Source organism: Mauremys reevesii, linkage group 13 (assembly GCF_016161935.1).
Source record: "Mauremys reevesii isolate NIE-2019 linkage group 13, ASM1616193v1, whole genome shotgun sequence".
NCBI classification, from domain to species: Eukaryota; Metazoa; Chordata; order Testudines; family Geoemydidae; genus Mauremys; species Mauremys reevesii.
Genome location: NC_052635.1, coordinates 9,099,321 through 9,124,363, shown reverse-complemented (window position 1 = coordinate 9,124,363; position 25,043 = coordinate 9,099,321). Strand labels below are relative to the sequence as shown.

The 25,043-nt window shown below is 47.1% G+C and overlaps 2 protein-coding genes across 2 annotated transcripts; one reads left to right on the top strand and one right to left on the bottom strand.

Annotated features, from left to right (window-relative positions):
• Positions 1-1,468: 1,468 nt before the first annotated feature.
• LOC120379929 (olfactory receptor 6B1-like) lies at positions 1,469-2,443 on the bottom strand. Its single transcript, XM_039497443.1, has one exon. The coding sequence runs from the start codon at positions 2,441-2,443 to the stop codon at positions 1,469-1,471; it is 975 nt and encodes a 324-aa protein (XP_039353377.1).
• A 10,882-nt stretch (positions 2,444-13,325) lies between these two features.
• On the top strand, positions 13,326-14,282 carry LOC120379928 (olfactory receptor 6N1-like). The gene has a single exon (XM_039497442.1). It carries the CDS (start codon positions 13,326-13,328, stop codon positions 14,280-14,282), a length of 957 nt encoding a protein of 318 aa, XP_039353376.1.
• Positions 14,283-25,043: the final 10,761 nt, after the last annotated feature.

Here is a 25,043-nt window from a genome sequence, read left to right as displayed (position 1 = left end):
AAGAAAATTTGAAAGAAGAGAGGTAAGTTATTGAAGAAAGAGGATAGTAAAGGCAGGTTATGAAAGAATAGAAAGAGAAGAAAAATAAAGCAGTAAGAGTCTGTGTTACTGGACACATGCAGAGTGATACATCCTACCTGAGCGACTGTCGGTAGTGAAATGATAGATAGCTGTTCTGGGTGGCGAGCCTGGGGAGCTAGCCCCTCCTTTTGGTGTATCAATCAGAGGTTGTTTTACAGCTAGGTCACAGAATGCAGTTGTTAGACCAATCATAGAGTCCCTAAAACAAGAGCCTTTTAGAAATGAGCTGTTGTGTGGTGGGTTATTTGAAAAACTTTCACCAATGAACATTTGGCCTTGTGTATAAAAACACATAGTTTTGTGAGCGGGATTTTAAAACAGGGAGCCTAGACATAAAGACAAGTCCATGTACAAGACATCTACAGAAGCCAAGAAGCTGGAATTGCCCCTGGGTGCACCAGTCCGTGTTCAGAAGAGAAGGCCTCTTTACACTTATTTTGCTAACGAAAAGAAAAAAACCTCTGGGAGACAGCATACAAGCTGATCTCACAGACAACAGATTTAAAACACAGGATGTTCTCCTGGGCAAAAACCTTAGTACACACAAGAATACTCAAATTTGATTACTCCCCTAATTGCACAAAGACAAGTTACAAAAGAAAATAAAAATAAACCTATTTATTCCTTTCTAAAACTTACTACTCTGATAAGAGGCTGGTTCCTTGATCTTTTTCACTCCCACTGAAACTGAAACTGACTCTAAACAAAGGAAACTTCCCTCCTTCCTTTTGAAACATCTTGTTACCCCATTGGTTCCTCTGGTTAGGTGTCAGCTAGGCTAGGTTAACTTCTTAACCCTTTGCAGGTAAAAGAAGCATTAACCCTTAACTATCTGTTTATGACAGGTGGGTATAGTAATTACTTAGTATTTAGGTTTCTAGACATGTCTAGAGCCATTATAAAAACATAATTTAGCTTTTGGATTTAATAAAGGAATTTCAGTTAGTGACTGGGGGTACTCTGTATCACTATAACAATATTACTGTAATATCTATAACAATAATTCCAACCATACTGAAACAGAAAGACATATTTCAACTCTGAAATGCTGAAATGGTGTCTCATAGCAGCTGAAGTTCTGGTGGCTCATGCTCCCACTGCACACTGCAGGTTGGGTAGGTGGTGAGACAACGTCTGCCATGATACATCAGTTTAATTTCTTGGAAAGAGGATGTGGTGCATCATGAATGTTTCATATGGAGATGAGAAAAACATCCCAACAGAAGCAGCAGGTAGCCCGAGTCCAAGTGTGAGTTATAACCTACCCATAAACCCAAAACGTGCTCTTTTCCTTCCAGGATTAGACAAAAAGCCAGAGCAGGAGAGCCTCAAGAACCAAACAGGTGCTGCTCTGAAACAACTCAGATTCACACTGTTTTAATTTTCCTTAGAAAAATTGCTTGGAATCTCTGGATTCTTGTAAGGCCAAAAATTTCCTGAGAGCTTTTCTCAGGGCCTCCTTGACCTTTCTGTTTCTCAGGCTGTAGATGAAGGGATTGGCCAGGGGAGTCAGGACTGTGTAGAAAACGGAGAACAGTTTGTGTAGTTCTCTCAGCATGGTGGCATCTGGCAGCATGTAGACAATGATCAGGGTTCCATAGAAACTTGTCACCACAATGAGGTGAGAGGAGCAGGTGGAAAAGACCTTCTGCCTCTCTATGCTGGAATGGATTCTCAGGAGGGTTATCATGATACAAACATAGGACATCAAAGTTAATATAAAATGAGGCAGTGTATATATGGAGGCCAGAATGAAAGCCACAAGTTCCATTAAATGAGAGTCACTGCAGGAGAGTCTTATGATAGGAGTGAAATCACAAAAGAAGTGGTCAATTTCATTGGGACCACAAAAAGTTAATTGTGACATGAAATATATTGTTATGGAGTTAGCCATAAATCCACTTATCCATGATCCAACTGCTAGCTGGAGGCAGAACCTGCTATTCATAAGGGCAACATAATGCAGTGGCTTGCATATTGCTAAATACCGATCATAAGACATCACAGAGAGGAGATAACACTCGGTACCAGCAAGGCAAGCAAAGAAATAAAATTGCATGAAACACCTACTAAATGAAATAGTTCTGTCCCCAGTCAGGAGACTCGTCAGCATCTTGGGCAGGATGGTGGAGCTGTAGCAGGTCTCCAAGCAGGACAAGTTCCCGAGGAAGAAGTACATGGGGGTGTGAAGATGCTGATCAGCCACAACTAGAGCAATCATGAAGATGTTTCCAGCCATGGTCACAATATAGAACATGAGAAACAGCAGGAAGAGGAGGGTCTGCAGCTCAGAGTTGTTACCGAATCCCAGGAGGATAAATTCTGTGACTGATGTTTGATTTCCCCACTCTCCATCTGCCATAGGATGTATCTAGTTAAACAAACAGTATAATATAATGTGAGTGTCATAGCATTAAACTTTAATATAATGTTATCACCTGAGGTTGCAATTTCCAATGCATCCTAATAAACATAGGAGCCTGTAAGTCAATTTGCAAAGGCAGATTTGTGCCCAAGTCCCAGTCACAGGTACTAAGATGATCCAAGGAATGGAGAACCTACCTTACAAAAGGAGTATTAAGGGGCTTGGCTTGGTTAGCCTAACAAATTGAAGGCTGATAAGGTCAATGTGACAGACTAAAAGAATGATCCTTGCAACAGCATTCTGAATGTATATATGTGGGAAAAGACTGCATTTATCCAGGCCAGAGAGAAGGATGTTGCAGCTATTGAGGTGTGAGATGATGAGAGCTTGGATAAGAGTTTTAGGGATGTGGAGGGATAGGAAAGGCCACCTCTTATAGATGTTTTCAAGAAACTTTATCTCTGGATGAGATCACCCAGAGATAAAGTGAGAGAGTGGAGAGAAGGAGACGAAGGAGAGAGCCCTGTGGTAGCCCCACAAAAACCTGGAGTGGGGATGAGGGAGATCTATTGAAGGACATGCTGAAGGAGCGATTTGAGAGATAGGAGGAGAACCAGAAGAGGACAGAGGGAGAACAAGGGAGAACAAGATTTCAAGACGAGCATGGTCAATGCTTTTGGAAGTGGCTGACAGGTCGAAGAGGATGAGGATGATGTACTGATAGTGAGATCTGGATAGGAAGAGGCAATTGAAGACTTTAGTGAGAGGGGGTTCAATGGAGTACAAGGGATGGAAGCCAGATTGGAGATGGTCTAGGATAGTACTGGAAGAGAGGCATTGCAGTCAGTGAGCTTAGAGATGAAAGAAAGAAGGGAGATGAGACAGTCACTTTACACATATGAAAATGACTACACATATTGGAAAGCAGTGGAGAATTAAGCCTTGACTTCTAATAGATACAACAGTGATGAGTGAGGTATAAAAACCTATATAGAATAGTATATAGACTACAATAGGTTGCTTAATGAAAAATAAGGTGGGGTTGAGGCAAAATAAAAATCTAAATCAATAAAAAAATAAGGAAATAATAGGAGATATACCAATCTCCTAGAACTGGAAGGTACCTTGCAAGGTCATTGAGTCAAACCCCCTGCCTTTATTAGGCAGGACCAATTTTTGCCCCAGGTCCCTAAGTGGCCCCCTCAAGGATTGAGCTCAGAACCCTGGGTTTAACAAGCTAATGCTCAAACCACTGAGCTATCCCTTCCCTCTCCAAAAGCTAATAAAAATTGAGAGTTCTGAATGGAAGGCATAAAATCTGTGCTAAGCAGGAGCAGTAGGGGGATAGCACTTACCTAAAGCTCCTAGATGTTTGCAGCTTGAAGTAATGGCCTCTTATTTCTCAGTTTGGTGACCAGTAGTAAGGTCCCACAGCTCAGTTTAATCTCTCTGAGTTTTCTTCAAAACTAGGAGTCTCTCCATAAAGAGCCCAGGTATCCACAGAGTGATGTGCAAATGCCACAATCTCATCTGGAAGAACATGGTCCGTTTGAAGTGCAGATGCTTGCTCATATTTGTACCTTTTCAGGACAAGGCTGTGTCTCCCCTGACTGCATCTGTGAGGAGCGTTTAAATGACTGACTCAGGGGAGTTACTGCTGGGTCTTTTGTGTCAATGGCACAAACAACAGATGCGATGCAGCCACCTTTCTAAAATCACATCAGATCTCTCTGCTCACCCTTCACCATTGGGGCCAGTCAAACATTCACTGCCAAAACACCGTTTTGGAAGGAAAATTGGGTTTTTGACAACAGAAAAAAAATAGACAAATTGTGTGCTTTCCTCAAAAAATGTCAAACTTTCTTTGGAAAAGCTAAAAAATTTGTCCAAAAATTGGTTTTTGCACTAATATTTTGGGGATGTTAAACACTGCTGTGCTGAATTTTTCTCTTTCTTTCTTTCTTTCTTTCTTTCTTTCTTTCTTTCTTTCTTTTTGTTTTGTTTTCTGGCCAAAATATTTTTTCATTTTCAGCAGAAAATTTTAGGTTTTTAGTTTTTTGGTAAACAATCAGCATTTCCATGAAAAGTGAGCTGAGGGAAAAATACTCTAACCAGTTTTCCTGCTTATACTATCATGGTTATTTATTTTTTTATTAGGGTAGCACATAGGAGCCCCAGTCATGGCCCAGGACCCCATTGTGCTCAGTGCTGTACAAACACAGAATAAGTTGATTGCTATGAATGACTGAAATGTAACACTGCACCCTTCAATCCAGGCTAGTCTGCTTCACTCAGGAAGCCCTTACTCACACCAGAACCTCCACTGAATGTCATGGACTCCTTTCCTGAATATGGGTTACTCACCTGAGTGAGGACACAGGAGATACTTGTGCCATATTTAGCACAAGCCTGTGCAGTAGCTTATTTTCCAATTCCTGTAATGTTCCAAAGGGTCTCAGAAGCATGTGGAGAGTCACACTGAGTATTGATACAATGAGGAGCCCATGAGCAACCCCAGTCATCTCCATAGGGGTGGTGCTGTGAGCTTGGTGCTAGCCCATGCCAACGCCCCTAGGCCTCACGAACACTGACAAATGCATAGCTGGAAACGAGTCAGCTCGCCTGTGGGTTAGCATTGTTTAAATAGCTATTGGGTTTATAACAATGTGTGTAGTGTTTAGACTTCATGGAATGATTGTAGAGCTCTGCATGTATTAATTGCACCTAAAACATCTGTATCCCATGGAATAGTCATATGGAGTGTGTGCATTGTAAACCTCTGTAACTGTGTAACTCACCAAACAGAAAAGAAGCATGGATGAATGTAAAGTGCTGATCCTGCAGTGTTACAGCCATGTCAGTCCCAGGATATTAGAGAGACAAGGTGGGTGAGGTAATATCTTGTATTGGACCAACTGCTGTTAGTGAGAGAGAGAAGCTCACACAGAGCTTTTCTGTGGGTGTATGGTTACCTGCTTTAACCTTGTAAACAATTCTCTGATTTTTTTTCATAGTTAATAAAACTTTACTTCGTTTATTACAGCACTGGCTAGAAGTGTTGTCTTTGGTGTGAGGTCTAAGATACAATTGAGGTAAGTGATTGGTCCTATCCTGAACACTCTTGTGATTTTTGGTGTAAGGGACCATCTGTCACAAGGGTGACCTGGGTGGCAAGAGAGACTGCAGTGCCCAAGGGGACTGTCTGTGGCTCCATGCTAAGGCTGTTATAGTGTTTGACACTTGGTTGGTGAAATCTAATTATAGAACATGCAACCAGTTTGGGGTTTGTACCCTGGTTTGCAACAGTCTGTCTGCCCCGGGGTTGGTAGCCACCTTAGTGAGCCACGTCAGCCAGCTTGGCACTGGGCTGGGCCAGCATCACATCACTCCAGCCAGAGCCATCTCCATGGGCACTTGGGAGAGGCAGCTGGGCTGGGCTGAGCAGTGCTGGGCTGGATCACGGGCAGAGGAGCAGTGTTCAGCTGGGGGTATGGGTTAAAGAGGAGAAAGTGTGAGCAAGTCTCTCTTGTGCTCCTGGGAAAAGAGATTGGAGGCGCCGGCAGTTTGCCCAGCTAGGGACTGGGCCCTCAGCTGAGGAAGAAGATGAAGCCAGGGCAGAGGATAGTGAGATCCTCCAACCTCAGCACAGCAGATGAGGCAAGGAGAGAATCTAAGTGTGCAAAGGAGATTTGCTATAAACAGGCCCTAGAGCTGAGAGGAAATCAGTGGAGATGCCCAGTCCAGGGTGTTAGAGCAAGGCAAGCAACTGCCTTATGAGATAAAGCCTGTGGGTGCAGAAGAATTGAACCTGGCCTTGCGGCCCCCCTCTCAATATTCCCCACACATCACCACACACCACGGCTCCCAGTCAGCTACTGGGGGTGTACTGAGCCCTTTGAAAGCTCCAGCTTGGCTCACTTTCAGCATTACTGCTCTCTTTGAGAAAGGGAGGTCTGGGGTGCCGGGGTCCATGACAGGTCCTAGTGCTATGGTAGTAATAATCATCATAAAATGTATCCAGGTGGGATTTGGAGAAATAATTTTAATGTAAGAATAATAATCCCTAGCTTTTATAAAACATTCCATCAGCAGATCTCAAACTGTATCATTAGCCCCTTTTTAGAGATGGGGAAACTGAGGCAGAGCCAAGGGATGTGGGTTGCTCAAGGTCATTCAGCAGGCCAGTGCTCACTCCACTAGGTCACACTGAAGGGAGAAAATAGAGTTAAATAAATAAATAACCATTAGTAATTACTAATCACATCTAAGTTCCTGCGGGATAAATGTTTCCTTTGGGTTTCTCTGTGTGTGTGTGTATGATAGAAAGGTGCTCACGCAGAGAAATATAGACACACATAGAGAGATTTCCTTTCATCCAAATCTTTCATTTGCAGACTACATATTCAATGTACTTTATATTAATTGTTCTGTGTGTTTGTTAAACTGTGAGGCTTCAACACCAGCCTGGAAGGCCTGACTCATCTTAGCCATTGTTATGCATGCAATTGTGCCACTTAAGGCAACGGGACAACTGACATGAGCAAATATTACTCAGCAGAGTCACTCTCTGCATGACCATGCACTCCACTCAGAGTGTATCTGTAACATCCATGGCTGTTACATTTCAGTCATGCAGGGCAATGATCTCATATAGCAGGGAGCAGAAAGGTGATGCCTCTGGGTGTGGGAGGTTGGTTGCATCAGGACAGTTGTCTGCACTTTCTGCACAGAAACCACAGCGCTAACTCCCCCGGCTCAGCCCCTTTGGAGGTGGACTCAAGGGAGATGCAGCCTGCCATGGAGAAGAATACAAATGACAGGAGACCTCTGCACTTTGTAAATGGAGGGGGGAGAGCATGTTCTAAGGCTGAACGTGGCAGATGATTGCCCATTCAGGTGCATACAGATCTCTTTACTTCGAAGATCCAGATTCTGAAGAGTAATGAGAGACAAGGACCTCAGCTGAGGAACCTGAGTCCTGGTCACCAAACCCTGAGAAATAAGAGCTCATCGCTTCACACTTGGGATGTCCAGGTAAGCTTTCTAACTGCATTTCTATAGCACCTTCAAAACAAGGGCATGGATGTGGTTTGTGAATATGAGAGGGACAAGGTGGATGAGGTATTAACTTTCATTGGACCAACTTCTGTTGGTGAGAGAGAGAAACTTTTGAGCCACAGGGAGTTCTTCTTTAGGTCTGGGGGCTCTTTTACACCGGTTAACGTTTTAAACACCGACGTTGATTCTAAAACTACTTAGGGTTAGTGTATCATTCTTTAATAATATTTTTTTTTAAGAACATACTAAGTTCTCTCGCCTGTATGGAGTAGTAATAAATATCGGTATTTACGGTATCCACGCGGTTAGTGTCGCAATCGGACCCGGTGTAGCCCTGCGCGATGCACAGACAGGGGGCACTAACTCACATCATTCATTGCTTATCACACTGGATGCACAAAGCGTAGACAGGAAACTCACCGGACTGGCCAGCAGCTCATCTCAGGCTCACACAGCTGAGAGCTCATCATCACACAGCAGCACGCACAGGCAATCAGCACTCTTAAGAATGCAGGAATCGCAGCATGGAAAAGAGGCCGCCAGATCTGAGAACAGGGAACAAGGGCAAGGATCTGGTGAAAAATGGGGACAGCCAAAGACAAAAAGAAAAACTGGAGAAGAAAAGGCTATGAAAGAAAAAAAGTCAGAATTGAGCAGCAAGCAAAAAGGCAAAAATAAAAAAGAAATGCAAGTGCAGAAAAAGATGCAAGAAAAGCAAAGAAGCTGCATGCAATGAAAGAAGCTGGCTGAAGGTCCGGCAGGGGTGCGAGTGACATGAAAACATGACATTGAGCTTGTAATCTGCCATTGCTGTGGAAGAACATGTCTGAAGAATACTCAGGCCATGCAGATGGGAAGCTGATGCACAGAGGCCACCTGACCCCCAGGAAGAAGAAGAGACGAAGAAGAAGAAGAAGAAGACCCTGAAGACAGCCCTGCTCCCAGCCCTCACAAGAGAATGACGCCCTGGGCCAGCCCCTGGCCTCAATTACCTATTTCATGCCCTTGCACAGTGGCAAGCAGCAGAGGCAGACCCTGGATGCATTCAGGTGAGTGTGTTTGGCAAGAAGCATTTGTTGTTTTGTTTTGCCCTGAAGTTTGTTAACATGGAGGACTGACCGAGGGATTGGACAGAAAGCTTGTTACATCTCGATTTGTTGAGAGGTCTTCTCAGGAAGGCCTCTGCAGAAGGTTTCCAAAAGGGGGCATCCTGCCCATGCCCGCATGGTGCACCACAAGCCTTCCTTGCAAGGCCAGGCATGTCAGTAATCTTCAGCCTGCCACCAGCATAGCACGCATTATCATGCCATGTATGTAGCAAGTAGTCAAGCATCATCAGCAAGTTTCAAAGTATCTGTATCATCAGATAAACTTATCATTTTCAGGATAACCGCTCTTCTTAATCTTTCATTTCAGCTGGGTGGATAAATTTTTCATAAAATGGTCAAAAATGCAGAATAGAAAAAAAAGAACTTGGATGGGCATGTGGCCACTTTAGAGCAGGAATGCGGATCTCGATCAAACGTTCCCTTTGCCGGGAGGCGGGAGAGGAGAGCAGGGTTTGGTGATCGGAAGGAGAGAAGCAGGGAGGAGCTGAGTTGAAGAGCAGGGGGGGCGGGGGGCAGGCAGTTGATTAGCAGGGAGCCTAGGTGTGGCTGGGGGGGGGGTGCCTGGCTATAAATGGCTGAGTACTGTGGCCTGCAAGCTGAATCATGATGCTGCCTCCTGAACTAGAGAGAAAACAGTGGACCATAGATGAAAAATCATAACCATGATGATAAGCATGCCTGTGCTAATCAATGTGATGTATGCAGACATGTGGAAATCATATGTATTATGCTATATATCTGAAACAGTAAAATGTACATATTATCAAGCGTCCTCCTCCATCCCATATCTTTCTCATAACCAAAGTCCCCTAAAATGTAGCTTTCCGGATGATAAAAGGCCGGAAAAAAAGAAGACGCGAGAGAAGATGTTCTCGAATAGAGAGAAGGATATTATGGAAGGAAAGGAAAGAAGGAAATGAGTGGTGGGACGAGGGGCTCAGGGAGTGTGAGGACAGGAGGAAGGCCGAGTGAGGACAGGGAGGCAGGAGATGAGATGGAAGAGGACAGGAGGAGGGAGGGGTGAAGAGCGGAGGTGCGGCGGGGTGAGGGGGCGGCTGGCGGCGCGGCAGAAGATCTGCAGGCGCGGCGTCTTGTGCAGATCAAACTGACAGGATCACAATCCTGGCTGCAGCCCCTGTATAACCACAGCTTCACCTGCAGCAGCAGGAGCCTCCCTAACCACTGCACCCAGACCTCACCACCCTCTCCACCATACCGCCCCCCCCACCCACCCCACAGCCCCAAAAGACCCCGTGAGGCTCCCACCACCCCCCCACTCCACCCTCATCCCTCCCACCCTTTTCCTCTCAGCCACTCCTTTTTCCTCTCCCTCTTTTTATTCCTCCTCTCCTTCTCTCCTCCTTTTTTAAATGAAAAACTTTATTTTTTAAATGAAAAATGCTTTAAGAATTTAAATAAGAAACTTGCTGGAGTCAAGTCAGGGGGGGGAAGGTAATCAAGGTAACACAGGGGTCACACTGTACCCTTCATCAACAAGAGTCTCAGTTTCAAAGCTTCTCTGGCCATTTCAAAGCTTTGCTGATGCACTCACACCGCTTCCTGATGCATCTGCTCTTCTCTCCTGGCGTCTGGCTCTCCTGTGTCCAGGCTCCACCCCCCATCAGCGGCCAGGTGATACTCTCACCCTCCCACCCCTCTACTAAACCAGCACTTTACTCAAACAGAGACATTGGAGAATACAGCAAGCAGCTTTGAGCAGGTCAGGTGGAGTCAGTAGGAGGTAGCCAGCGAGTCAACAGCCCACCCACATTCACCCTGCCACCAGTGCATGTTCCTGCCAATCAGCCACACAGCCTGTCTCCCAACCTGACACCTGGCTTCTGCTGCTGTGCTGCCTGCATGCCCCCATGCTGGGGGGGACAGGCTGCCAGCCCAGGATAACGACAGGCAACATCCCATTTCCAACTGTCTGGTGCTGGTCAAGAAGCAAGTCGTTTGCAGGTCTGGCAAGTAGTGCTTAAACACAGTAGCATAGAGTAGTCCTGGCCATCCTAGCCATTCCTGGCATTGTGTCCCTTGTGATCCTTGGTGTGCAGCCTTTGTGCACCCCAAATACCCACCGTGGTTTCGTGCACTTGGTGTGGTGGTGCTGCGGTGCCTATCCAGGGATATGGGTTCCATCTGTCGCCCCCCCCCATGGAATCCTCCATCAGCAGCAAAGCCATCCACTATGGCCTGCACACAACAGAGTCACAACCTTCGTGCAGCACAGCTAAGGCAGCAGCTTCACAGTTGCCCCACAGCAGATTTACACAGTAGACAGCAGCCCCCAACTTGATTCCTGCTGTCTGGCGTGCTCGGCTTCCATTCGGCTATCGCTGCTGCAAGCTCTCTCGGGCTTCTCTACACGCTTCTCTCCTCTGAGTATGCTGCTATCATTGGTCAGAGAAAAGCAAAGCCGCAGGGCAAGCAAAGTGAGCAACTGATGCGACCAGAAAGTTTGCACCACTGAATTCTCACACCCACAACACACACACAACCCACCCAGTCAGTGCTTGTTTTTCCCGCTGGCCGGCGTTCAATGGATAGAATCTGCCCCATTACCATACCATCCATCCCAGCACGGCAAGCACACGCCGACCGATCGCTGAGTCTGTGTCCACGTCCTCATCACTGTCATATCGCTGCCGCGCTGCCCGCTCCTTCGTCGCGGCCTAGGGCGGTTCTTCAGCATAGCATCAGCAGCAGTGCGGTGCGGTAAAGAATCGAACATCCACGTATGGAGAGCAGGAGCGTCCAGCTGCCATGCTGCTATGGCGTCTGCAGGCGCACCGGAAAAAAAGAGGGCAAAAAGGGCAGTTTGTCTGCAGGGGAGGGGAGGAGGGAGAGTGGGCTGTACCCCAGACCACCCCCGAAATGATTTTGCCCATCAGGCACTGGGATCTCAACCCGCCAAGGCAAGGGGGCGGGGGGGGAGGGGAAACTGGGATAGCTGGGGAGTAGCTACCAGTCATGCTGTCTCCAGAAAGAAATCAGAAGCCTCGGACGTGGTGCGCACACACGATTTTTTTGTGTTGTTGTGTGGGCACACACTCGATTTTATAAAATCTGTTTTACAAAACCGGTTTATGCAAATTCGGAATAGTCCCGTAGTGTAGACGTACCCTGGGATAGACAGTGCTTAATTTGTAATGAAAGAGGTGCCAGGGCTCAAGCAATTAGGTGTAGGGTTCAGTAATTTTTTTACATTCATAACTGATGTAGCAAGCCCAGAGATTCCCGGTGTGATGGGATCCCTGCCCCTGGAGTGCAACCTGGACCTGGGGTACCCCTGAACCCTCTGTCTCCCCAACCTGGACTCTCCTCTTACACTGTGCTGCTGTGACAAGCTGCAGACCACTCCCGGTCCTGCACTCACACAAACCTTTACACAGGCAGGGACACACCCAGCTGCAGTTACAGGAAGACTTCTCCTCAGCTTCACAACCTAGAACCCCAGAGTGTACCATCTATCCTGGTCAAAAGCCAGACCAGTATAAGATTATTACCCAGTCCACCCCTCCCTCAAAGTGGAGAGGACAATGCACCAGGTGATACAGTGTTTTTGTCTGTTATTATTTTCCTGTGTGTTTTCATTCAAAAGCACAGTGATTGTCTGGTTGCAACCACACGGTTGTTATTGTGGCAATTAGTGCTTTGGATGAGATACAGCACATGTTGTGACAGGCATGTGGGGTGTTGATCATTGTAGCAGTGGAGATAAGTCAGCGGGTTTTGCCATTGTTGTTCTGGCAGGGTGTAGTTTGAGGTGGTGTTTTCTGGTCTATAGTAAGCTCAGAGCTTCAGCACCATCAGGGGCACCATCTTTTCTCCCCAATGCCTTTCTGTTTCCTGGATTTTCATCCCACAATCATTATGGCGTGCAGAGGGTCCCTCCACAGTTAGGGTTGCACATCAAGCCTGGCTTTGCCCCTTCCTAAAATCCACCCTCAGAAGAGCTGTATTTTGTTACTGATACATAATTAACATCAGGAATTCTCATCTGAAATAGAAAAGGCATTGCCAGTCCCTCAGCATGTCATCCTCATCACTGTCATTACATGAACTACGGAAGGATTAACTCCACTTCATAATTTATAACATAAACTGATCACTTGTGAGAGGTTGCAAATAATTATTCCCTTTCCTATAGCACACTAAGATGCTGAATATGCCAAGATGTATTATTAGATTAATTTCCATGAATTCTAACAGAAGATCAGCACCTAAGGATACTAGATTCAATTGAAAATCTCAGTCCAAGATATTAGTTCATGTATTTATTGATTTGGATTCTAACTAAAACACGACAAAATTCTGGCCATGGCCAGAAGTGGAATTCTGCATTTAAGCATAATTTAAGCAGTATGTCAATAGATGGGCTATGATAGTAGATAAAGAAGTGGGCTGATCTATCCTCTCAGTATGTGGGCTACCAGAGAAATGGACTGTTCTTAGAGTACTCAGTAATTTGATGTGACAGAGGGTGGTCTACCTGGCTACTCATGTTGTGTTCTCAGACTTAGTCTCCTGACACATTGTCTGAAGTCTACATTTAGCCTTAAAATTTCATCTGGCAACCAGGAAAGGGAGAGGAGTTTTTGAATATTTATGGAATGATTTTGCAACACTTGATTAACTTTCAGCTCTATGTTCTTACAGTTTGATTGCACCATTTATTTTATTGTTCCTAGACTCAACCGATGGCAGACATGGACTGGGGAAACCAAACGGCCATCACAGAATTCATCCTCCTGGGATTCGGGGATCTCCCTGACCTGCAAATTCTTCTCTTCCTGCTGTTCCTAGTGATCTACATCACAACAGTGGTTGGGAACAGCCTTATAATTGTGCTAGTTGTGACTGATCAGCACCTGCACACCCCCATGTATTTCTTCCTAGGGAACTTGTCCTGCTTGGAGATCTGCTACACCTCCACCATCCTGTCCAGGATGCTGGCCAGTCTCCTGACTGGGCACAAAAGCATCTCAGTCAATGGCTGCATCACACAACTGTATTTCTTTGCAGTTCTGGCAGCTACAGAATGCTATCTGCTAGCAGTGATGTCTTATGATCGGTATTTAGCAATATGTAAACCCCTGCACTATTCAACTCTTATGAATAGCAGGTTTTGCCTCCAGTTGGCTGCTGGCACATGGTTAAATGGTTTTTTGGCTATTACCATCTTTATTTTATTCATGTCACAGTTCATATTCTGTGGCCCGAATGAAATTGACCATTTCTTTTGTGATCCCATATCACTGATAAAACTCTCCTGCGGAGACACAGGCCTGATCATATTGTTGGATTTCATATTAGCCTGTGTATTCACCTTGCCTCCATTTCTTCTAACCCTGATGTCCTACATGTGTATCCTCACCGTCATCCTGAGAATCTCTTCCACCACCTGGAGGCAAAAGGCATTTTCCACCTGCTCCTCCCACCTCACTGTAGTGACAATTTTCTATGGAACAATAATGATTGTGTACATGCTACCAACACTCGATGCACTGAGAGCCCTAAAGAAAGTGCTCTCACTTTGCTACACAGTCCTGACTCCCCTGATAAACCCCCTTATCTACAGCCTGAGAAACAGAGAGGTCAGGGAAGCCTTGCGTGAAGCAGTCAGTAAATGTGGCTTTCACAAAAAAAATTGCAGGGAGTCCTAGATAATAACTAAGGCTGTGGTTTTCAAAGCTGCCTGGGTGATTTAGACAAAGAGCCCTCATTGAAATTAAGTTAAAAACTCCCATTGAATATCTTAACACTGATGTGAAAAACAAATGGACACAATCTGCATGGAGTTACTGAGGCAGAGGGTTTGTGGTCCCACATGTGGGGGGAGGAATAGTTCAGTGGAGTGAGCATTGGCCTGCTAAACCCAGGGTTGTGAGTTCAATCTCTGAGGGGGCCATTTAGGGATCTGGACAAAAATCTGTCTGCGCATTGGCCCTGCTTTGAGCAGGGGGTTAGACTAGATGATCTCCTGAGGTCACTTCCAACCCTGGTATTCTATGATTGTGTCCATGTAACACAGCAAATAGGAAAGCATGAGATTGTGGACAGATCTAGCAATGTCTCCTGTCCAGCACTGATACATACAGGATGACAGTATTTCTCTCTGGTTTGTCTAAATATTCATCTTGGCTGAGGAGTATGTTTAGCATCTGAAAATGCCAAAAAATGTCATGCTGCATAAGGCACAAACACCACTAAATATCAAAGCAAATCCCTGTACGCCTTCTGTCACTCATTCTTTCTTTGTATTAGACAATAAAATCTGATAATCCAATTCCAACAGCCTAGTCCAGCCAAAGACCCATGGGTGACAGTATCATAAAGTTTGCTAGTTCAGATAGTTACTTATACCCCCAAGGACAGAATGGAGAATCCAGCCAGAGCTCAGGTCAGTGTTGTCCATCTAAGTGGAAGGAGCAGGGAGGAAGGTGGCCATAACCATGTTCCCATCATGCAGTTTTTAACTAGGCCCTGGTCAGATTGGAGACAAAATTGTCACCAAGTGTTTATCTCCATAAAAAGCTGTTTGTATTTAAAAAAAAATACAACTCCTGGCGCAGCATGTGGGGATGTCAGTCTAGGAAATCTGTGACCTCTGAAATAGTGCCTCATGCCAACCCCACCATACCCTCCCTGCAAACGAACCACTGCAACTGCGCTCCCACAGGCCAGATGCAAACAGCTGGGCCACAGCGGTGACCTCTGGACACTTCACAAGGAACAGCTTCATAGCTCGTACCAGCGCTACACCTGGCTGCGACCAGCTCTGGCAAAGCACCAGCACCAGGCTCATTGGGCTCATGGGTGCAGGTAGGTTGGGCAACCACAAAGAAGCAGACTTGGAGCCCAGGTCAATGGGGACAGTCGTGACCCAGCTGGGGGTTTGCCAGAGCACTAGGCAAAACTAGGGGATGCATGCACACATAGAACTGAGGCTGTTCCTAGAGCCAGGCCAGTCAAACAGTCACCAGGAAGGGACTCAGCACATGGCACTGCAAGGGAGAAACCGCTCTGCTGCTTGAGCAGTTCAAAGGCAGGGATTGTCTCCAAAACTGACTGCAACAAGTGCAAGGCCCGAGAGGGCTAGTTCTAAGGGTATGTCCAGCCAGCCCCGGGTGCCTCAGATAGCTCTGCTCCACATGGGGCCCTCTCCTCAGGGAATGAGGCAACCTATGGTGAGAGGAAGTGGCTATCACCAAGCAATGGACAGAACACCTGTGATGCTCAACACGGCAGTTCTGTGTCAGTCACTGTGAGCATGTCAGGGCTTGGCCAGAGCCATGGGAGCTGGTGATCAGTGAGAATTGCAGGGCTTAACTCTGCAGAAGGGATTTCCCCAGGGGCCTAGTGGAGTTAGGTACCCAAATCCCTTTGAAACAGGAGCTCAGCACTGAACTCCCCTAGACTCCTCTGAGAATCTCAGCTTGGATAGTCACTGGGCTTCTGTCACTGGAGGTCCAGTCTATGCATTTCCATTAGTCAATAGGTCAATAACGTGTGACCACTGGTAATTAGTACCGAGGTCAATTTGAAAGTCTTTTCTTTTTTTTCTGGCTGGAGCTGGGAGAGTCTTGCCCGCATGCAGGGGGTTCAGCTATAATGGCCATATTTGGGGTTTCCTCCTTTTCCTCAGGGTGGTGGTGGCCTGGGTTTTTTTTTTTTTTTCCTCTCATGCGGGGGGGGGGGTCGCTCTGGGGCTGGAGGATTATCTTGAAGTCTTTAAATCAGGAGGGGGGGGGGACTTCAACAGCTGAGTCAAGGGAGAGAATTATTTCAGGAGTGGGTGGGTCAGATTTTGTGGCCTGCTGATCTTCTGATCTTAAGTTCTATGATTCTATGATTGGAAAAGGACCTCACATTAACAGCAATGCACTGGATTGATGGGAAACCCCTGTTGTAGTATCTGCTGGTGCAGTCATGCCGTTGTGTGGTGTTGTTCCCAGGGGTTCTAATTAGGCACAGTGCACACCTAGAAGTAGGTAAGAAATGAGGAAAGATGTGATTATGCTGTCTAGTGTCACAATAGGGCAGAGGAATGGGACAGGTGTGGGAGTGCTATGCAAGACCGATGGATAGCAGCTGAAATGGAAGGGCAAGAAAGGAGGAGTCATGCTGCCAAATGACCAAGAGAGCAAAGTGAAAAGAGAGGAGAATCTGTGTAATAGTGTGTAAGTGGTGAGGAAAGGGCACTGAAGAGAAAAGGGCCTCTATGCTATAGATAACTGGGGATAGTAGCCCAGGTTAAGGAATGAGAAATGGGAAGTTATACCCAATAATTGCCACCAGGTGGCACAAGAGAGTCAAGACTGAGAAGGCGGCAGCTAGACTGAGAAGACGACTCCACTTGAAGAGAGTAAAGGGCACAAATACAGTAACAAGCTGTTGTGCTGAGAAATCAACACCAGCCTCTGGAGTAAATGACAGGAAGTCAGCTATACTGAACAGTGACCAACAGATTTCTGCAGGCAATTAAATAATGGAAAATGGCAACAATGCTGTTTTTTAATATCTAGCAATCACCTGTGTTTCCAGACGTTTTCTTTCTTTTTGTTTTTAATAAAATGTCCCTTTTTTTAAGAAAAGGATTGGGCTTTTGTGTCCTAAGAGGTTTGTGCAAGTTATTTAATTATCTGGTGGCAACAGCTGATTCCTTTGGTTTCTTTCTCAGCTCTTCCCCGGAGTGGGGGATGAAAGAGCTTGAGGGTATCCCACAGGGAAGAATTCCCAAGTGCACCTCCCTGGATTCTCAGAGGGGTTTTGCACTTGGGTGGTGGTAGCATCTACCAATCCAAGGTCAGAGAAAACCTGTAACCTTGGGAGTTTAATACAAGCCTGGAGTGGCCAGTATTAATTTTTAGAGTCCTTGAGGCCCCCACCTTCTGCACTCCAAGTGCCAGAGTGGAAATCAGCCTGGACAGTCTGTCTGTCTGTATTTATCTAACATGGCAAGTTTTGAAAATCACATCCAATCAATTCCAAAATGTCAGAAAATGTCCTAGTGCCTTGTATTCCTTTTTAGTTTCACCTTAACTGTCAGTTTCCTGGTTTCTTTTGGGGTAAATACAAATTCCTTCTAATATAGTTTACTCTAAATTATTGATTCATACTATCAGCCTTTACTGTATCTTAGTGTTGTGTGTAACTGATGATACTCTCAAGGTTGCACAGATTATGTTGTCTTGGAATGACACAGAAGTTGAATCTGTTTAAGTACAGACCTGCAACCAGGGTCCCCACAGATATTTTATTATTTTTAAAAAACTTTTAGGTCCTAATTCCCTGGTAATCCCTAGTTGCTTTGGGCTGCTCCTGGGTTGCTCCTGAGCCGGACCGGCTCCAGAGTTTTTCCTGCCCTAAGCAGCCACAAAAAAAAATAAATTAAAAATCGCGATCTGCCACAGCTCTACTGCCACCGCTTCATTCTTCGGCAGCAAATCGACGCCAGGTCCTTCACTCCGAGAGGGACTGAGGGACCTGCCGTGGAAGAGCTGGATGTGCAACCCCTCTCTGTTGGCCACCCCAAGCACCTGCTTACTGAGCTGGTGCCTGGAGCTGGCCCCGCCTTGGAGGGAGAGGCACCGGATTAGTTCTGTCCATTTCCGGAGCCGCTCTGTCACCCTGCCCTCTAAACCATACCAGTTCTCCGGCGAAGACAGATGCGTGGCAGAAAGATAAACACCGAGCTAGAACAGTGGACCCGCGCTCCACCGGATGGCCTGAAGTGGATGGGAGGGAGCTCACCTCTCCCCGACCACCGGGCCAGAGCTCTGGACCTAGTAGACCCGGGTGGAGGAGGCTGCCGAGTAGATGGCCTGGCAAGCCTCCACCCATGCCATGTCACCCGGGTTCTGGATCACAAGGAGTATGTCACTGACATACACAAACTGGATCAGCCCCAGCTCCAGATCTTGGAGCACCAACCTCATCAGCCTCTGATGGAGGAGACAGAGGACGGGCTCGATCGCAAGAGTGTACAGCTGGCCCAAGAGTGGGCACCCCTGCCATACTCCCCGCCCAAAGCTGTCCGGCTGGGTCAGGGTCCAGTTGAGCCTGACCAGACACTCTGTGGAAACATACAGCACCTAAATAAAGCCCACAAACTGGGGTCTGAAGCCTAACACTCGCAGAGTGCCCAGGAGATACCCGTGGTCCACCCTGTCAAGCACCTTCTCCTAATCCAGGGACAGGAGGGTGAAAGACAAACCATCCCTACAACCAAGCTGCAGGAGATCCCACACCAGATATAAGTTATCAAATATGGTGCGGCCCGGGACGGTGTAGATCTGGTCTGGGTGGACCACGTCTGCTAGCACGGACCCTATCTGCAGCGAGATGGCCTTTGCTATGATTTTGTAGTCTGTGCTGAGGAGCGAGACAGGACGCCAATTCCGTAAGTCATGGAGGTCCCCCTTCTTCGGCAATAAGGCGAGCATGGCTTGCCTGCACAAGAGAGGGAGGACTCCACTCTTCATGGACTTGGCCCAGACAGTGACTAGGTCTGGGCTGAGGACATCCCAGAACACGCGATAGAACTCCACGGTCAGCCCATCCATGCCCGGAGATTTTTTGGTGGGCATGTGGCAGAGGGCTTCCGAGAACTCAGCCAGAGTGAGAGGCAGCTCTAGCCGGTCTCGGTAGCCCACACTGACCATCGGGAGTCCATCCCAGAGCACTTTGCAAGCATTAGGATCAGTCGGATCCAGACAGAAAAGGCTTGCGTAGAAGGCTCTGGCCTTCCTGCACATCTCTGCCGGATCCGTGATGGGGTGCCGTCCTCTGCCAGAAGGTAGGTGACGTGTTTCTTGGCCCCCCTCCTTTTCTCCAGGGTGTAGGGGAAGCAGGCGGATTCAGGATCGAACAAAAGCACTCTGGGCCTGATGGTCTTTAAGGTCCCGGAGCTCCTCCTGCTTCTCCCAGTACGCTATGCAGAGGGATGGATCTTCAGGGCTGGCAGCCAGACACCTCTCCAGCTCCAGTGGCCAGACACCTCTCCAGCTCCTGTTCCAACTGCTTTATCACCACATCCCTCCATCGGCTGGCGCCCCGGGTGTAGTCACAGCAGAAGAGCCGGGCGCACAGCTTCCCCATGTCCCACCACTGCCACGCCGAGGGAAAGGCATGCCTCTGCCCTTGCCAGGCCAGCCAGAACTCCCAGAAGGACACCACAAAGCCCATGTCCTCTGACAAGCTGTTATTAAAGTGCCAATAGGATGGCCCCAGCTTCTCTGTGCAGAGAAGGTGGCTAGATGGTGATCCGAAAACGGGGCTGGCCGGATGCTGGACGAGTGCGCCCATGAAAGGTGGAAGCATGACACGTAGATGCCGTCCAACCGGGAGTGGCGCAACCGATGGGCCTCCACCCGGACAAAGGTGAACATCGAGATGTTGTCAGGGTGGTGGTCGCACCAGATGTCCACCAGAGAGTGATGGTCAACAATCTCCCGGACGAAGGGCTGATTCTCTGCACAGCGCTGGGAATGGGATGCACCCTGCTGTGGGGGATATGTAGGAAGTGAAGGAGCAAAGCAGGGGAAGGACAGTGAGTGGGGAAACATGTAAAGGGCATAGATAGCGATTGATTTGGGTGACCGGAGCACTTTAGGCCCTACCTAGAAATAGATCTGGGCAGTGAGAGCAAGTCAGGAGCTAGCTATAATTTATTCCAGGGTCTAGAGCCCTTCAGGAACATAGGAACATAAGAATGGCCATATTGGATCAGACCAAAGGTTCATCCAGCCCAGCATCCTGTCTTCAGACAGTGGCCAATGCCAGGTGCCCCAGAGGGAATGAACAGAACAAGTGGTCATCAAGTGATCCATAGCTAGATATTGATCCCAGTGGTCAGGGCAACTGAGCACTTTGCTAGAGCTTGATCGAGGTGGCCAGAGTAGTTCAGGCCCTAACTAGAGACATATCCGGGTGGCTAAAGCACTTCATGACCTAGGTAGAGATGATTCAGGTGCCCTGAGCACTTCAGGCTCTAAGTAGAGTTTGTTCTCTGTGGCTCGAGGACATCAGGCCCTAAGTAGAGATAGATGTGGGGACCAGGACCTAGCAAGATATGGATCTGGGTGGCCAGAGCACATCAGGGCCTAGCTAGAGATTGATCCTGATGGCCATAGTACTTCAGGATATAGCTAGAGATTGATACGAATGACTAGAGCACTTGAGGACCGAGCAAGAGATTGATCCAGGTTTCTGGAGCAGCTCAGGATCTACCTCGAGGAGCCAGGTGGCCAGAGTAATTCAGGACGTAGGTAAAGAATGATCCATTTGACAGAGCACTTCAGGCCCTAACTAGAGATTGATTCGGGGGGCCAGAGCACTTCAGGACCTAGCTAGAGATTGATACGGGTGGCGCTCAGTGTGCAAGGAGTCCCTGTGCACCCTGTGAGATTGTTAGTCTGATGCTAAAGATGATCTGTCCCCAAAAAATCACACCTACCAATCCCCCCAAAAGAAAACAAAATCTAAAAGTTTCAACCCCCTATACCAAAGCAGAGGTTTTTTACCCCGAAAAGGGAAAAGAACTGGAAACTTCATGACATCTGTGAGGAGCTTCCTTAATGTCATCCATTTTACATAGAAGGTGCTTAGGTACTACATTGAAGGGTAGCTTTATAAGTCCCTGAGATAACCTTTAAAGATTTCCATATGTAATAGACTAAGGGTCTTGGAGTGTGTGGTCCAGGTCAGTGCATTTTGACAGAGGAAGCCTGGGTCAAAGTGCTGTATTCCTGACTATGCCAAGGCTGGGTTACATTTGGGAATTACCTCCTTTCTCTGTGCCTCTGTTTTCTCGCCTGAGAAATGGGGATGATGTCACTTGCTATCCTTTGCGATGTGCTTTGACATCCACGGCTAGAAAGTGGTATGTAGGAGTTCAATATGATCATGAAAGAGATTGTAACTAATTTCCCTGGGGATTAGGATGCCAATTGCACTTGCTTTGCTGATACACTGTTTTAACAAGTAACAAAACATCGACTGCCTTCTGAATGGAACCCAGAGCATCACAGGCAGCAGTCCTAAGGGAGATCCCATCAGCAGTAACAATGGCCAGGGGGCAGCTGCTTTCCCTGATAAACCCTGTAGCAACCCAGAGCAGGAGGCACTAAGGGTCTGTGTGATGCCAGCAGTCACCCTGGGCAACAAGAGGCGCCTGTCCCAGCAGCCACAGGCAGGGGTCTTCCCGGGAACTGGGCCACGAAGGCCGACTGACGCCAGCCCCAGTCCCTGGCCATGGAGAGCACGCTGCTGCTTGCTGAGGATTGAAAGTGAGTGTCACTAGCCTCGTGGCAGATCCTCGGGTCCTTGTTCCTACACAGCCCTTGCTCTGAGACACCCTCTTGAACGGTGTCCTCACATGCTGGGAGCTGTGCCAGAGGAAGGACTTCAGAGTTGGTTTCTTTGTGGTTTGCAGCTAGAGACATGGATGGATCAGAAAGGAGACTCAGCTCTCACCTCTGCCCTTTACACACCATGTGTCTGTCATCCCCGCACCATCGTGCTCTCTCATTGCTCATGGACCTTGCCCCTCAGATTCTCATCTGCCTTTCCTGGGGGGCAGATTCTAATGCCCCTTCCCAGCCCAGTGCTGAGATGCTGAGTGTCTCCTCCGTGGGTTTCAGTGGGAGCAGAGAGCCTGCCAGCATTTCTTGGGTGGTACTGAGCTCCCCGCAGGAAAGGGTGTGTTTTAGAGATGCACTCAATGGAGACTGGAATCCTTACAGATTAGGAAGCAGTGACCTGTGTCTGTGTCACAACCTTTGACCAAGCACTGACTTCTCTATCTTAATTTTTTCATACGATGGGTATTACAGCAATTATGGCACCAGCCTGCAACTTTGAAGACCTGGGGTCTCGTCTCTGCTCAGCAGCAGCCTTTCCGGGTGACCTGGGGTAAGTCACTTTGGATCACATTTTGAAAGGTATTTAGGCACCTAGTGGGATTTTCAGAAGCACAGAGGCTCCTAATGTTATGTCACGGGGTATTGTGAAGATCAACACATTAGAGATTGCGAGGAGCTGCAGTAACAGTGGTAGATAAGTACCTTTCACAGGAAGACTTTCCATTCTTCCCCCATATCTTCCACCCCAGGCCCTGGTACGATTGCAGTGAGAGGGGCTGGGAGTGCTGAATTATGGCTTTCCTGTGGCAGGTGGGAGGGGGCACAGACTCTGCCTGCAGTTCCACCCAGCACCCTCTGAGCCGTCTAGCAGCTTGGAATTGTTACTAATTGTTTGGTGTTTACACAGCACCCAGCACAGTAAGGACACGATCCCCTGGCACTGCCACAACACGAAAAATCAGTGATTTGATAGTCAGTAATTAACAGTTGCAATTAATAAATAGCCAATTATTCCTTCTAAGCAGTTTTCATGTGTCTGGACCAGTCACTACTGCGCTATGAGTGAGAGGAAGCTGTGTGTGGTTTGATTTGTGTCTTGGGCACAGCCAGGGGCAGAGTCACTTTCCCGTCTGTGCTGTTGGTCTGTGTCACTCCCTCATCGCAGGCACTGACATGGTGCCACCTCCCTCCTGCCCTTTTCTGGGGCAGATCGTGTGTTGACCCTGGCCCTAATCACAGCATGGGTAGTGGCTACAGTGGATGAGTAACTCAACATCAGCTCCCAGCACAGTGCTGAGGGGCGAGGGTTAATGCCATCCTTGGCTGTATAAACAGGGGGGCAGAGAACAGGAGCAGGGAGGGGGGTTCACCTCTGCAGAGAGCACTGGTGATACCGATACTGTAATACTGTGTTCAGTTCTGGGGAGCACATTTTAAAATGGATGTTGAAAGATTGGAGAGGGTGCAGAAAAGAGCCACAAAACTGATCTGCAGGCCAGAGAAAAGATCTTACAGTAAAAGACTTAAAGAGCTTGATCTGTTCAGTTTATCGAGGAGAAGACTGAGAGGTGACTTAATTACCATCTATCAGTACCTTCATCGGAAGAAAACACTGGTTAGAAAAGGGTTTTTTAGTCGAACAGAGAAAGGCACAGCTAGAACCAATGGCTGGAAGCTAAAGTCAGACACATTTAAATGAGAAATAAGGCACAGGTTTTTCCCAGAGAAGTGATTATCCATTGGCACAAACTACCAAGGGAAGTGGTGGATTCTCATCTCCTGATATGTTCAAATTAGGACTGGATCCCTTTCTGGAAGGTACATCTTAGCCAAACATAAGTTATTGAGCTCAACGCCAGGTAACTGGGGAAATTCTGTGATTATTGTTAGCCAGGAGCTCAGAATGGATGATTTAATGACTCATAGAGCTTAAGGTCAGAAGGGATCCTTGTGATCATCTAGTCTGACCTCCTGCACCTTGCAGGCCACAAAACCTCTGTAATAGACCCCTAAACTCTGGCTGAGTTACTGAAGTTCTCAAATCATGCTTTAAATACTTCAAGTTACATAGAATCCACCATTTATGCTAGTGGTCTGTGTCCTATGCTGCAGAAGAAAACAAAAATCTCCCAGGGTCCCTGCCAATCTGACCCAGGGGAAAATTCCTTCCTGACCCCAAATATGGTGACCAGTTAGACCCTGAGCACGTGGCCAACATCCACCTGCCAGACACCTGGGGAAGAATTGTTTGTAGTAACTCAGAGCTCTTCCCATCTAGTGTCGCATATCACTGGCCATTGGAGATGGTTGCTGCTAGCAGTCGTAGATTGGCCACATGCAGTCCTATCATACCATCCCTTCCATAAACTTATCAAGCTTAGTCTTGAAGCCAGTTAATTTTTTTGCACCCTCTGTTAACTTGGGAAGGTTGTTCCAGAATTCAGTCCTATGATGGTTAGAAACCTTCACCTAATTTTGAGACTAAACTTGTTGGCGGACAGTTTATCTCCATTTGTTTGTGTCAACATTGGTATTTAAATAACTTATCTCCCTCCGTGGTATTTATTCCTCTGATATATTTACAGAGAGCAATCATATCTCCCCTCAGCCTTCTTTTGGCTAGGCTAAACAAGCAAAGCTGTTTGAGTCTCCTCTCATAAAAAAGGGTTTTCTATTCCTTTGATCGTCCTAGTAACCTTTCTCTGTACGTGTTCCAGTTAGAATTCAACTTTCTTAAGCACGGAAGACCAGAATTGCACACAATACTCCAGATGAGGTCTTACCAGTGCCTTCTATAATGGCACTAACAATTCCCTGTCTCTATTGGAAATACTTCACCTGATGCATCCTAGGATTGTAGTAGCCTTTTTCACAGCCATATCACATTGGTGGCTCATAGTCATCCTGTGATCAACCAATAAATCCAGGTCTTTCTCTCCTTCTGTCACTTCCAACTGATCCATCCCAAGTTTATAGCAAAACATATTATTTTTAGTCCCTAACTCCATGTCCTTGCACTTTGCACTATTAAATTTCATCCCATTCCTATTACTCAGGTTT

Coding starts and splice junctions, on each gene's coding strand:
- LOC120379929 (XM_039497443.1), bottom strand. CDS start 2,443: ATGGCAGATGGAGAGTGGGGAAATCAAACATCAGTCACAGAATTTATC.
- LOC120379928 (XM_039497442.1), top strand. CDS start 13,326: ATGGACTGGGGAAACCAAACGGCCATCACAGAATTCATCCTCCTGGGA.